Source organism: Carassius carassius, chromosome 21 (assembly GCF_963082965.1).
Source record: "Carassius carassius chromosome 21, fCarCar2.1, whole genome shotgun sequence".
NCBI lineage: Eukaryota > Metazoa > Chordata > Actinopteri > Cypriniformes > Cyprinidae > Carassius > Carassius carassius.
In genome coordinates this window covers 17,358,264-17,371,601 of record NC_081775.1, presented here as the reverse complement: position 1 = coordinate 17,371,601, position 13,338 = coordinate 17,358,264, and the positions used below count along the sequence as shown (strand labels likewise).

The following is a 13,338-nucleotide window of genomic DNA, read 5'->3' as shown; positions in this document are numbered from 1 at the left end:
TAAACAAGCCATTTTAGGAGGGCATGGACAAGTCTAAACTTTTATAAAGAACATCTCTTTGGGTTTGAGACTTTAGTCTTTGCAACTTTAGGGATCTTATCTATTCACAAACAGCTTGTAACACTCCAAAGAGAAAGGAAAACTGGAAATCACATCAAATGACCCCTTTAAAAAATATTTTGATGTTTCTTATATTTTTAAAACACATTTAAAAAAAACTATTCAATTTGTCTGTAGAATTTGGTTAAAAAAATGTAGTATAAAAAAAAAAAAACTTAGTATATTGTTTTGTGTGCAAAGTAACTATACAAAGCTACAACGTGTTTATTTGATCACATTTTACATAATTTAATGCTGAACCCCTCTGTATTGACCAAATATTGATTAATTACATAGCAAAAATGAAAAATAAAGATGCAGTTGCACAATATTACAAATAAACAAAATAAATGTGAAATTACTTTGGTGTACTGTGACCAGTATAAGAAATTATAGCTCAAACAGGGAGTTCAGAATGTGTTAATAGTGCATTGGAGTGAGGAACATTTCTCATTTCTTCATTTATTTCCCATTCTGCCAACAGTCACCGGGACACGTTCGAGCGCCGTTCGTCTATCTATCTCAATTTTACATCTGTAGTGGCTTGTTTCTACATTTATCTCAGCTTGAAGCCTGCTGGCAGTCAGAAGCCCCATCGGCCCAGTCCATAATCTGTCCTTGAGAACCAGCCGAGTGTCTCCAAGGGAATGAGCGAAATGAAGGCAATCATTTGAAATTTGAAAAGAACGTCCTCCTTTGATACAACATGATTTGATCAACTTTGCATATTCCCATCTTGGGAAATGAAGCTGCCGGCACGCTTCCAAGAACACTACTCTTGTGACAAGAAGGGCGCCCGTGTGCTGCCTTCCTATAGTTTGATCCGTGGTCATTCCCCACTCAGCACTGCTAATTGATGCAGCATCCTGCTGACTGTTGCCTTACCGTGAGTGTGTGTGTTCACATGTGTCCAGGGCAGGCTCACCCTGGCTCTGTGCCCAGAGATGAGACTGGATATCCATCACTACTCTATAGTGAGCGGCTGTGGCCAGCTGAGAGACCAGCTCTGCACCTCTCCTCCCCTCCCCCTCCAGCCAGTGGAAAGATTCAGGACACCTCCATTAGTCACACCAAAGTAGGGCAGGTGCAGTGAGAGTTGCCTCTCCTGGATCTTTGAGGCTCGGGGCGAGGCGGGACGCACTCAAACGCCACAAGGACCACTTCTGTATAGGCCAGGGTCTTTCCCGCTCTCCAGCTTAATGTGATGAGACCCCACTAGATAAGCGTTGGGGTTCTTCTGCCACATGCTGTGAATATATTGGCTGTGAATATATCAGCCATAGCCCTCTGAATCTCATACAACAATTTACTGCAGTGTTAAAGAAAATAGATAAAGCATAAATATTAATGAACAAGTCCTTTGCCATCTGCACATTTACAAATGTTTCGATGTGCATAATTGCAATGTTTTGCTAACAAATGCAGAACAGGAAAATCTGATAAGAATAAATTGTCTTTGTTTTTAACGTGGAGCGTCTTTCATGGGACGAGCCTCCCACACACTTTCACATAAAAACAAAAACAAAAAAAACACTACACTAAATAGTCATGAATTTAATCTTTGGATTGACAGTAATTCATTTCGATTTTGTATTTTTTTGTTGTTGTTGTAAATTTAGAATGATTCAGTATAATTAATTACTAAAGTTCCAGATGTGTTTTAAATTTCAAAAGGTTTATTAATTTTTATACATTTTACAGAGCAGTACTAATTAAAATACAAAAATTACAGTTACAATGCATTAACATTTTCTTAGGTTTATTAGTTTCATGTAGGGATACATGATAAATGTTGTTCACTGACAAGCTGCGCAAAATATGATTGTGGTTTGTCCTTGAACAACGGCTCTGTGTATTAAAAGCTGCTCCACGTGAAATCACGCACGTGTAGAGATTTACCGCTTATTACTTGACCGGCATCACTGACAAGATGCGCATTAAATATCGGGCGATATTTATCGTGCATCCCAAGTTTCATGTGGTATTATCCTAAATGTATGTATTGCGTATGAATTTGAATTTATTCTTGCATATAAAGTATTTTTTACTTTGTTTTTGAATTTGGTTTATAATTTTAAACCAGTATAACAATGACTTTATAATACTGTACTTTCTATTATAATCGGTTTTCGGTAACAGTTTAGTATAGGGACCAGTTCTCACTTTTAATAGTTGCTTATTAGCATTAGGACTGTGCAATTTATCGCATGCGATTGTCATGCACATCTCATCAGTAGACCTGGTTCTGTGATTAGTAGTAAATCTCCATAAAATGCTTTCAGATGGAGCGTCATTTAATACACAGAGCCTTAGTTCACTGACAAGTATCACAAAACTGCGTTCATAATCGCAGACGATTTTATATTATATATTTTGTATTCTGTAATGACACAATGTGTAGTTAGAAATTTCTATTCATAAGATAGTCTCCTCAAAAACAACAAAAAAAAGGATCGGATACTGGTATCAGATCAGCTGAACCCCTAAATTGAGGTAACTGGAAACAGTTGGATCACTGCATTTGTGGCGAAGTACATGCAAATGCAAGAGGGACCTGTCCCCCTTTTTTTCACCCTCCTGCACCTCTCGGTGGTCTGTCAGTAGATACAAATGTGGTAATTAATAAGGGCCGTGTGTTGAGGCGAACTGACGTGTGTGTGAGAGTAGCCGGTGGCAAGGGGCTCTGACTGTAGAGCCCTCGAGGTGAGTTAGATATTAGACGGGCGTCCACAGGGCCAGCCTTCCCTTCACTCACACAGTCATCTGATGGTGAGTGACATTTGACAACTCTGCTCAGGAGAGCTGCGAAAGCCAGAGTGTTCTGTTTTCTGCTTTCATATACCAAGGTGATTATAGAGCATTTGGCAACATTCAAAAGCTTGATGATTTGGCTTTTTTTTTGGGAACATTATTATTAGCAGTGGAAAAAGAAATGTCCAGATTTTGTCTGAAACACAAGTCGATATTAACTCTTCATATTTAAAACCACAACACTATTACATGTGTAATATTGCTTAATGGAAACTTTTTTAGTCATTTTAATGAAAATAATATAATAAAATATTCTATAAAGTTGTTTGAGCTCATTGACTACCATCATGATAGCTAAAACAATGGAATATATTTTCAAAATGTTCCCCCATTGCAGCTAAACAGGAAGGAGAATGTCCTTCAGAACTGCCACAGGAAGAGTAAACAATCCCAGAGAGTCTGAGTTTAGGGTGGATTTTAAAGATGCATTTTTGTCCAGTCAGTGTAGGCTTTGTGATGGCCCTAAGGCCCTTAAAGAGAGAGAAAGAGAGAGTGAGTGTGTGTCTGACGCGGATGTAGGATGTACTGGTGTGAGAAAAGAGGTGCTGTGAAGTAGGCAAGCCCTCCAGCAGTCCGTGTACAACTGATAAGAGATGAGGGCCTCAGGGAAATGTAGTGGGTCAGACAACAGTTTTCACAGGTGTTTTAGGGGAGAAAAGCACAAGCCCACACTTCAGTAATGCTCACCATCAAGAGGCTTTTATTCAATCCCATATCCAAACACAGCACTCATCCAAAAAACATTGGTAAATAGAGATGGTACTGAGAACATTTATCTTTCTTCATGAAATATTCAGACTTCAATTGCCTCATTAAAAAATAATTACAGTTGCCTGCTTTGGCAAACTTGAAAAACTTCCACTTTGAGGAAGAAGATTTGAAGAGTAAAGGCTGATGATGTTTTGAAACTTTCAATTAGGCAGTAGCACAACAGCGAGCTGTTGCATTCAATACCTCAATACACTTTGATATTCAATACTTAATATGAATATTATTTGCAAAATTCGGAATCAAAGGATTGGCTTGGTATTTGAGTGTGAATTTGAACTGAATTGGCTTGCTGGGAAGTCGAATTGCAATGCCATTAAAAGGAATTGACTGAATGCTATCATTTAAGGCATTCTCAAATCAGTTCTGCGGCACAACTCTGGGGTTGATGTGTGCGAATGGGAAACATATATAGAGTTCAATAAACAAGAAGTTATTTGCATTTCAGACAAAATTGGCCAATTGGTTGGTATACTCCACTCTGCTTCCACTCTCAGTGAAAGGGAATAAATGAAATTCTCCGTTTTCTATATGGATTCTTCTCACTTTTTGAGATTTTTAGTTCTGTTAGTGTGATACAACTTCCTCTGCTGTGTCATCGCAGGTGACTTCTTTGTCTCGAGGATGAGTGTCCTCGTATACTTTTCACACCTGACATAAAAGTCTGGGACTGGGCCACTGCAGAACAGGTCATCACATCGATTTTAGCTCGAGTCCTCAGCCCAGCTCGGCATTAGCATCCATGAGAGGATGACAGGTCACCTCTCCGCAGAGTGACACCGAAGCAAATGGATGCCAGTGGAAGAGATACAGAAAACAATACAGCCTGAGGGCTCTTAGACCTTTGGCACCATGAATCATGTTCGGTTTCCACGCCACCATCGCCACAGATGGAGTGAAAATTATGCATCATACCAGGTTGCTTATGGACTACTCGAATCAGAAAGCCTTACAAAGAGAGTTATTTTTGTCCATCGCACTCAGGGACTACAAATCTCTGTGAATGTTTTGGTGCGGAGAGGCTGGTTGAGTAGAAACAACTGAAGCATAAAGTGCTGGTAGGTTTCATCCATTGCTTTGTGTGTTTCATCATATTGATTCAAAGTCAGCTCATGACACTTAAGTTGTGTGACACGTGTTGTTGTGGAAAGCCACACACAAACTTACTTCATGGAGCTGACGGTCCTTAAACAGGCAGCTGCGGCTTTACGATGAAACCCAGGCAGCTGCAACAATCTCATCAGCTTTTGAAGACATCTGCCACCTTATCTGATAGAAACTCAATTTATGACTTTTTTTTTGTCTCTTTCCTCCCTTCATCTCTTTTGCTCTCACTTGGATTTTTTTCTTCCGCATCTTGATATATATTTCCCGTTATTGTTTATCCAGGTCCTGTGCTGTCAGAGAGAACAAGACAGGGACTGTAAAGAATCTTATCTTCCCTAAAGCTGACAGCTGTTGGAGGGGCTCAATAGGGGGGAAAGCCTTTGAAGTGTGTTCAGTTACTCCACACATCAAATCCAGCCTCCATCATGCCTCATCATCTAGAAACAAGGCTCACACGAAACTAGCTGAACGGAGCGCCCCACCCCGTGCACCCGCTCTTACGTTGTCTTTCAACTCCTCTTGTTTCTCCTTCACATCTTCACTGCCTCCATTTTTTTGTCTCTCTGCCACAATCCATTTTGTTTTTATAGTTTTCAGGAGTCTCTTTTGCAGGCCTCAAATATCGATCAGACTTTCTCAATCGATGACTGTCTCAGTACACATAAACATGCGGTCTCTTTCTGTAGCTGACATATTCTTTCTCTTTATCCCCCCCGCAGAGGAGCAGTGATTTACGGATTGCTCTGCTAATCGTCTGCCGAACGAACTAGTTGGTTAGTTAGTTCAACTAAGTTATCTAGATTTTCTTGTTTGTTTGTTTTTTTGGCAAGGGGATGAGCAAGGATTCACAACTTCTCAGAGGGGATTTTTAACATGCTGAGAGCGCCTTATGCTTTAATGTGCTGTCAAAAGGCCTGTCAAAAAGCTTATGTAACAAATCTATTAACTTGAACAATAACTTTCAGGGCAGTTACTGTCGGAATTCAGATCATTTGCTGTTCATCCGCTGTATTTGTGCTATTATGCATTAGCTGTAGGTCTTTTTTTTGGTATGAATGTTGATGGATTTGTACAAAATTGTGTTTAGTGTGTATTATCTGCCACTGCTTGCAATTATTCAGATTTAGACTGCTCTGTTTGTCATAGAGATACACAGTTTATCACAACCATATCGATTAATGGCTGATATATAAATGTGCAGTTCCTTTGCTGGAATTTTTACATTTACATTGCATTTGCTGTCATCTAATGCTCACTTAAATTTTCAATAATATAATTATTTAATAACATATAATATACATATAACATTATTGGATTACATCAAACAATGTAATCTATAATAAATCTCGATGTAAATATCCATTTATCATATTATTAATTATAATCTGTTTCAGTTAATCAGCATTAACTTTAAGTTTACATTTTTAATTGTTAGTTGTCAGTTATAAGCATCAAAATTTAAATAAATAAACATTTGAAATATATCAGTCTGTGTGTAATGAATGAATATAATATACAAGTTTCACTTTTTGAATGGAATTAGTGAAATAAATCAATTTTTTGATGATATTCTAATTATATGACCAGCACCTGTACACTGTTCAAAAGTTTGGGGTCGGTAAGATGGTTTTCTTTTTTTAATAAATTTATTCAGATTTATTCCAATTCAGATTTCTTATTTATTTATTCAGATACATTTGTGATGTTACAGAGAATTTCATTCTTTAAAGACCTGTTTTCAAGAAAGATGATAAGAAGAAATGCTTCTTGATCACCAAATCAGCATATTAGAATTATTTTGGAAGAATCACATCATACTAAAATCTGTATTAAGTGGCTGCTTATAATTCAATAAAATAAAAATTATTACCACATTCATTAAAATACACTACATTTTAAGTTATATTAAAATAGACTGCATTTAAAATGTAATGGCATTTCAATATTTACTGTTTTTACTAAAGTAGATGCAGCCTTAGGTAGATTTTTTTTTAGTTAAATATGTTACCAACCTCAAAATTTGAGTGTTAGTTTACACACACATATGGATATTTATGGATTTTGTGTGTCTAATATCAAGAAAGAATCTTCCTTGCTTATCCGTACATTCATTCATCCTGGAAACTGATATATTAATGCTATTACTTTTCACTTCCACACTCTTTACTGCAACATCAAATCAAAACTAGAACATGTAGACAGCTCCACTGACTTTAATAATTCATTTGTTTTAAACTATGAAAATATGTCTTTTTTGCACATCCGTACAGAGCTCATATGTCAAATCATGACACGAGGTGCTGAGGCAGAGTGGCAGTTGTGGTAGCCCATGAGCCCATTAAAAGTATTCAGGGGCGGTTTGTAATCAGCCGCTGGCGAGGAGGACAGCCATTTGTCTTTAAGCACCCTCAGACTGTGACACTTCATCCTCTGTTGCTTTCTCTTGCTCTCTCTCTTTCTGAAAGCCACTCTTCATCATCTTAACTTAGGTTCAGACGGATGGAGTTTCAGGAAGTGGGGGCAAACAACATGCTTCTCATTGGCTGAATATAGAGCCTAGCATCTGGGAGACGGAGACGAAAGATGAAGCATGCTGTGCTCCCAATTGTGCTTAATTGTTTACCCTCGCTTTAGTCTGATTACAAAGGTGCGTATCTGTATATTTAACGTGAGTTTTATTTTGAAAGATGAATAGTTGAGCACACTCTTCTAAATACGATGTCGCCACACAAAAAGTTCAAACTCTTTCTGTTCCCTTTTTTATTGTTTATTTGAGAAAACCTCTGCGTCTGTGAAGCAAGAGATTCTTATTGTCTATTTATTTTACATGATTCCAGTGGAAGAAAATAAACAACAAAGAAATACATTCTTGTCTGTCGAGACTGACGAGAAGTGCCGCAGAATTGTTTTCCCTCCCCAAACATTCTTTTTTTCTGAGAATATGAAAGTGAGCCGTGCTTGCTTGAGTGGATTTTTTTATGTAATACATAACTCGATATCTGTACGCTGCTCTCAGTTATCAGTCCAGTACTATACATAATACACAATTGCCTACGGCTTAGACAGCGTGCCTCTTCGCAACAGTTGCTTGTTGCGCAAGCTTGCGTGAGCGTGTATGTGTGTGTCTGTAGGTGTGCTGAAGTGTGGAAAATGAGTAGGCTGAATCCTGCTACTTCCAGCCTACTGCATATAATCAGCCGGAGGGCTTTTAACAGAAGCTCGCCATTAGCACAGGACCAGCTTCTTCACAAGCTAATAAAGACCCAAATGGATTACGACCGTTAAATCAGTCTGATTTACTCTGGTCGCTGTTTTTCCACTGAATGACTCTGTAGTTTTGTGTGTGTGTGTGTGTGTGTGTGTGTGTGTGTTTCTGGCTTTTTTCCAGTGCAGGCACCAAACTTCTCTCTCTTTTCTGTCAACATCTGATGCATTTATTTCTGCTAGTGCCTGAATTTTGACTGCGAATGCCGCAGAGCGCGTACTTGAGAGGACACAGACATTGTAAATCTGAGCTGCGGTCCCCAAACACCCGCTGCTTAGCATGGTATCTGTGAAGAGAGGCCCAGCGGATGAACGCTTAAAATGACAGGTTATGTGAAAGGGTGTGCGTTTTTTCTTTTCTTTCCTTTATAGTGCAAATATGTCGATCTGAATATTGGAATAAGTGAATAAACAGAACTACAAAATAGAAATTTATTTGTAAATCTCAAGTGCTGTTCAATAAAAAAAAAAATCTAAATTATTAATGAAATAAACAAGCAAGTAGTGAGGTAAAGATGTAATTGCAATAATAATTTATTCATTCTTTATCAATGTTTTTTTATTTATTTATTTATTTTTTTTGCACCCTCAGATTACAGATTTTCAAATAGTTGTATCTCGGCCAAATATTGTCCTATCATAACAAACAAATTTAAACATAAACAAATTTATAAATATATAAATCTATCTAATTATCTCTATATAAATTAATGTATAAATCCCAATTCCAAAAAAATGACCCTTATGACTGGTTTTGAGGTCCAGATCACATTTGATCTATAACCGAAAGAATACCTACCTGTTAACATTAAGGAAAATATCCTGTTGTTATATAATTCCATCGTCTAACCATACAAATCTAGTTTGACTGTTGCTATAAAAACCAGTTTGTTTATTTTAAAGAAATAATTTTGCATCCTGGCATTACTTGAAAGTGTAAGGTAGTGCAAAAGACATTTCACACAGTAAAATAGAATAAAATAGGTTTATCACCCAGGTCTCTTTTCTCACCTGCATTGGCATGTGCGTTTCTCAACTACTCGCACAGATTCTTTCCCATAATGTACGAATTCAATTACAGCCTCTATTTTAAATTAAATTTCACGTCACAGCTGAAGTTCCAACATTAGCCACATCACACTTAATTAGGTTTCCTCACTTTGTGAAATGCCGATTAGCATCAAGTATTACTTTCTGGCTGCCAGCTCAGTCTGAGTTACACTTTGAGTTACAGCATGAATCAAACAATCGCTCTGTAGTTTGCAGCTAATTTATTTTTTCATGCATAATATTTCACTCATTCAGTATTGTAAAGTAATAGAGGGCCGGTTATGTGAGGAGGAGGCAGTGTTGTGTGCAAAATGAACAGGTGGCTCAAGCTCCTCAGCACAGACTTTTTCTCGTGCCACCTCCCCACAATGTGTGCCTTTGGCCTCCTCTTCCTAAAAAGGCAAAGTTCCAGTTGATCTGGAAACAATTAGAAAAGGTTCTAGACCGCCAAGGAATCTTTGTCACAATGTCGGCAAATTAAGTGGCTTCATTTTCTCTCACTTTCCCATCTTTTGTTTCAACAGGCAATCCATCCAAGTCGACCCACAGGCCAAAACAGCAACATTCCCAGCAGCAGCCTCACAAGGGAGCGAAGGCCGGCGCGAATGTTCGCTGCGGACCAGCACAGTCGGCCTTGTGAAGAGAGGGCTTGCAGCAATGGTGGAGTAGGATTGAGGGAGTCACTACGGAGAGCTGAAGGTGGGCAGTCCTTATCTGAGGTATCCGGACCTCACAAGACGGAGCACCCGGGGCCCTCTCAGATCCCTCGCGCCGTGGCCGGCAGCAGCTTGAGTCTCCCCAGCAAGGCCAGTCCCTCACGCAGTCTGTCCTCGGACAGCGAACGGGGGCCATGGAGCGAGCGAGGCCCTATTCCCAGGCTTCAGTCCTCCTTTACCGGCCGTCTGGGTCAGCCGCCCCGTGGGCCTCTGTCTTTACACATGTACAGCCGAAAGAACGTCTTCCTACAGCACTCACTCCATACAGCCGAACTGCAGGCTCTCGCTCAGCAGGACGGTTGAAAACACACACACCGAACACTGACACATGCCTCAGATGGATACGAGTTCCTCAGTGACCGCGAGTACCTTTAGATCCACGTGTACTCGGATACATTCAAAGCTAATTTTCCTCTCAAACCTCAACCGAACTTTAGCCGCACACCGAGACTCTTCTTATCCTTTGTGGAGTTAAAGTAATCATCTACAGTATATTAAGTGTCAAAACCAATCTGTAGTCTGCACTACTTAAGCCTTTTTGAAGAACTAGTATATGCTGCTCCAGTAAGTACTTTAGATTGACGGTCCATTAAGGTGAGAGATTCACTCGCTACATTATCACATTGTACAGTTCTGCTGAAATGCTAGAGGATGTCAACATTTTGCATTCCATTATATCATTAAAAGAAATTCAGGGTCCAACATTAACACTTGCCAAGACTCCAATTTCAAGTAAAAATCATTGGTTTGGACAAGTTTATTTAACCGTCTATTAGGAACTGTAACATTATGTGGTTTATATTGAGTTGTATGAAAGATAATCTGACCTTCGCTGCTTTAAGATATCAATTAAATTTTAGACACAAGTGTGTCTATTAAAACCAAACGTTTCTCCAGATCTCAGTTTGGTGAAAAATTACTGTTCAAAAGTTTGGGGTCAGGAAAATTTTTCTGGTTGCTTGTGTTCACGAAGGCTTTTTATATTATATAATTTAAGAGTATGATAAATAGTAATATTTTAAAATATTATAATTTTAAAATCTATAATATAATTTAAATGTAATTTATTCCTGTGATGGCAAAACTGAATTTTCAACAGCCATTGCTCCAGGTTTCATTGTCACATAATCCTTCAAAAATCAAAAAATAAATTCTAATATTAACATTGGGCCTATTCTTATTTCCAATGTTAAAAACTGTTGTGCTGTCTAATATTCTTTTTTTTTTTGTGGAAACTTGTGGAAACCTTTTTTTTATTTTATTTATTTTTTTGTTATGAATTGAAAATTCAAAGAACAACATTTATTTGAATTCAAAATCCTTTGTAATATTATAAATGTGTGTACTGTCACTTTTGAATAAATCAACTGAATGCATCCTTTCTAAATAAAAATAATCTCTTTTAAAAAAACATACCTTTACTGTCCCCAAACATTTGAATGGTACAGTATATGTGATGTATTTGTATTCATATAAAGCCATAATCAAAATATTGTGAAACAAAATTGTTTTTGTGGAAAATCTGAGGAACTGGCACATGCGACTGAGAAAAAACAACAACAAAAAAAACCCAAATTTTGTACTGGTCATAAAAATACAGCCTCAAGATGAGTACCCAAAATTTTTGGCCGGTTTCTCAATTCACCAAAAACTCAATTGTGCCAAAAAGTTAATTTTGGACCCTGCATGTAGAACCTTTATTAAAGTTTTCAAACCTTTTTAACTCTAACTCACAACTATAGACTTGCTTATTAGATTAAGCCCAATCAGTAGTGATGTTTATAAAAGTTATTATTATTTATTTATATTATTTATATATTATTTGAACCGGTAAACCTGACACTGAAGAACCAAGAATCGAAGAGAGGGCATTGAAACTCTTGCTCCCATATTGTCGGACCCCTTTTTGGGAGTTTAACAATTTAGCCTCTCCAATTGCAAGCTACCATTTTTTTTCCTTTGGCTGCAAACAAACAAATAAAGCTTTTTCGCACTGAATTGAAGCTAAAATAGGTTTGACAGCCCTTGTGGAAGGACTCAGTGAGAGCCTCAAGTCGTAAACACTTAGACAGACCTCAAGGCAGCTGAACTTCAAGAAAGAAATGCCCTTCGTTAATCAAAGAAGTAGAGCCCTCTTTGCAGAGATACATTATTACATTTGACATAGGTGAGGCTTTGAATTTTTATTAAAAAAAGATGGCAAATAAATTTTATGAAACATGTCAGTAACTTCAGTAAGTTTAAAACTGCAATAGACGGCCTCATACAGTGCTCACTCTTATGACAAGCGGGTGAAATGAGGAACGGCCTCATTTTGGCAGCTTTGGGAGAAAGTTGGGACAGTGATGACCCGGCTTTGCGGATCAGGAGCTCAAGCAAGGATGCATGGAGGAGAAGGAAACCTTGAGGAAACGCAGTCCCATCCATCCAGCAGGTCTGCTCCCTAAGGTCCAGTGCTCCAATTTCAGCAATCTGTTGGGAGCACCATGGCTTCCATGGCTTCCTCTCTCTCTATCTCCTTCTCCCTCCCAGACCTACTTCCAGCTCTCTGTGTGATCAGGCTCAGGGAGAGAAAGCCTTTAGTGTGGTCTCACCACTACATTCTCTGATACTGAAATCACACTGGAACGTGTTTTGTCTTGTTACAGGTCCAAATCAAAATTTGTTAAGAGTCCAAAATTAACATTTGGTGAACAAATGTTAAATATGAGTAAAATTGTCTTTGATATGTACATAGATAAAATTTTTGGGAACTGGTTATTAAGATTGGGCTTCCAAATATAAAAAAATTGAATAAAAAAGTATATAATTATTATAATTTATCAAACATTTAGGGCCAGATTTACTAAACAAGGCAAATTAGCACAGGAACACACTTCCAAAACTGTGCCAGAGGGTGTGGATTTTTCTGCGGGTGATTCATTTTAATACTCTCCCCTCATAAATTTTGCATCTAAAAGGGAAACTCCTACAAATGCATATTCGGTATGATCAGGTGTCCTCGCTTTTTCAGCGCTAATTATTCACTGCGTGTCTTTTAATATCCTGACAGTACTATTTTAACGCCAAAAGTTGGTTTGCGCTGACGCAAGCTGTTAGTAAATCTGTCCCGTAATGCATACATTTTACATTACTGTTGATTTAATTCATGCTATTATTTATATTTTTTAAGGATCATTTGCATGTTGTTCTAATAATATACAAAATTTTTTTTTTAAATAAAAAATACAATTAAAAAAAATCTGATTTTGACACTTTCTTTTCCCATTTTTAAATGTTTAGTTAATGCATCCATCATGTACAAGGCAAACAGTTCATTTTGGACCCTGCTTACGGTATTTCAGAATGACCTCAGGAGAGCAGACTGCTGTTAGTCAGCCAATTTGAGCCAATTCAGCCCTCGATAACTGCGGTCAGCAATACTGTTCAAATGCGGAGTGGGTGTCAGTTTGTGACTGGTGAATGTTAAATGCGTGTTCCCAGAGGCAGGAATTGTCCTTGTTCCTTCCTGAGCCTCCCTTGT

At 38.0% G+C, this 13,338-nt stretch overlaps 1 protein-coding gene across 2 annotated transcripts in view; it reads left to right on the top strand.

Annotated features, from left to right (window-relative positions):
- ccser1 (coiled-coil serine-rich protein 1) overlaps positions 1-10,523 on the top strand; it is an 81,446-nt gene extending 70,923 nt beyond the window's left edge. Inside the window, exon 10 of one of the 2 annotated variants that reach the window (XM_059503526.1) lies at positions 9,624-10,523. In XM_059503526.1, the coding sequence (XP_059359509.1) occupies positions 9,624-10,118 (495 nt within the window). In that variant the 3' untranslated portion in view covers positions 10,119-10,523. The remainder of the gene's footprint in view (positions 1-9,623) is intronic. The other variant, XM_059503527.1, reaches the window with a different exon arrangement.
- The last annotated feature ends 2,815 nt before the right edge of the window (positions 10,524-13,338 follow it).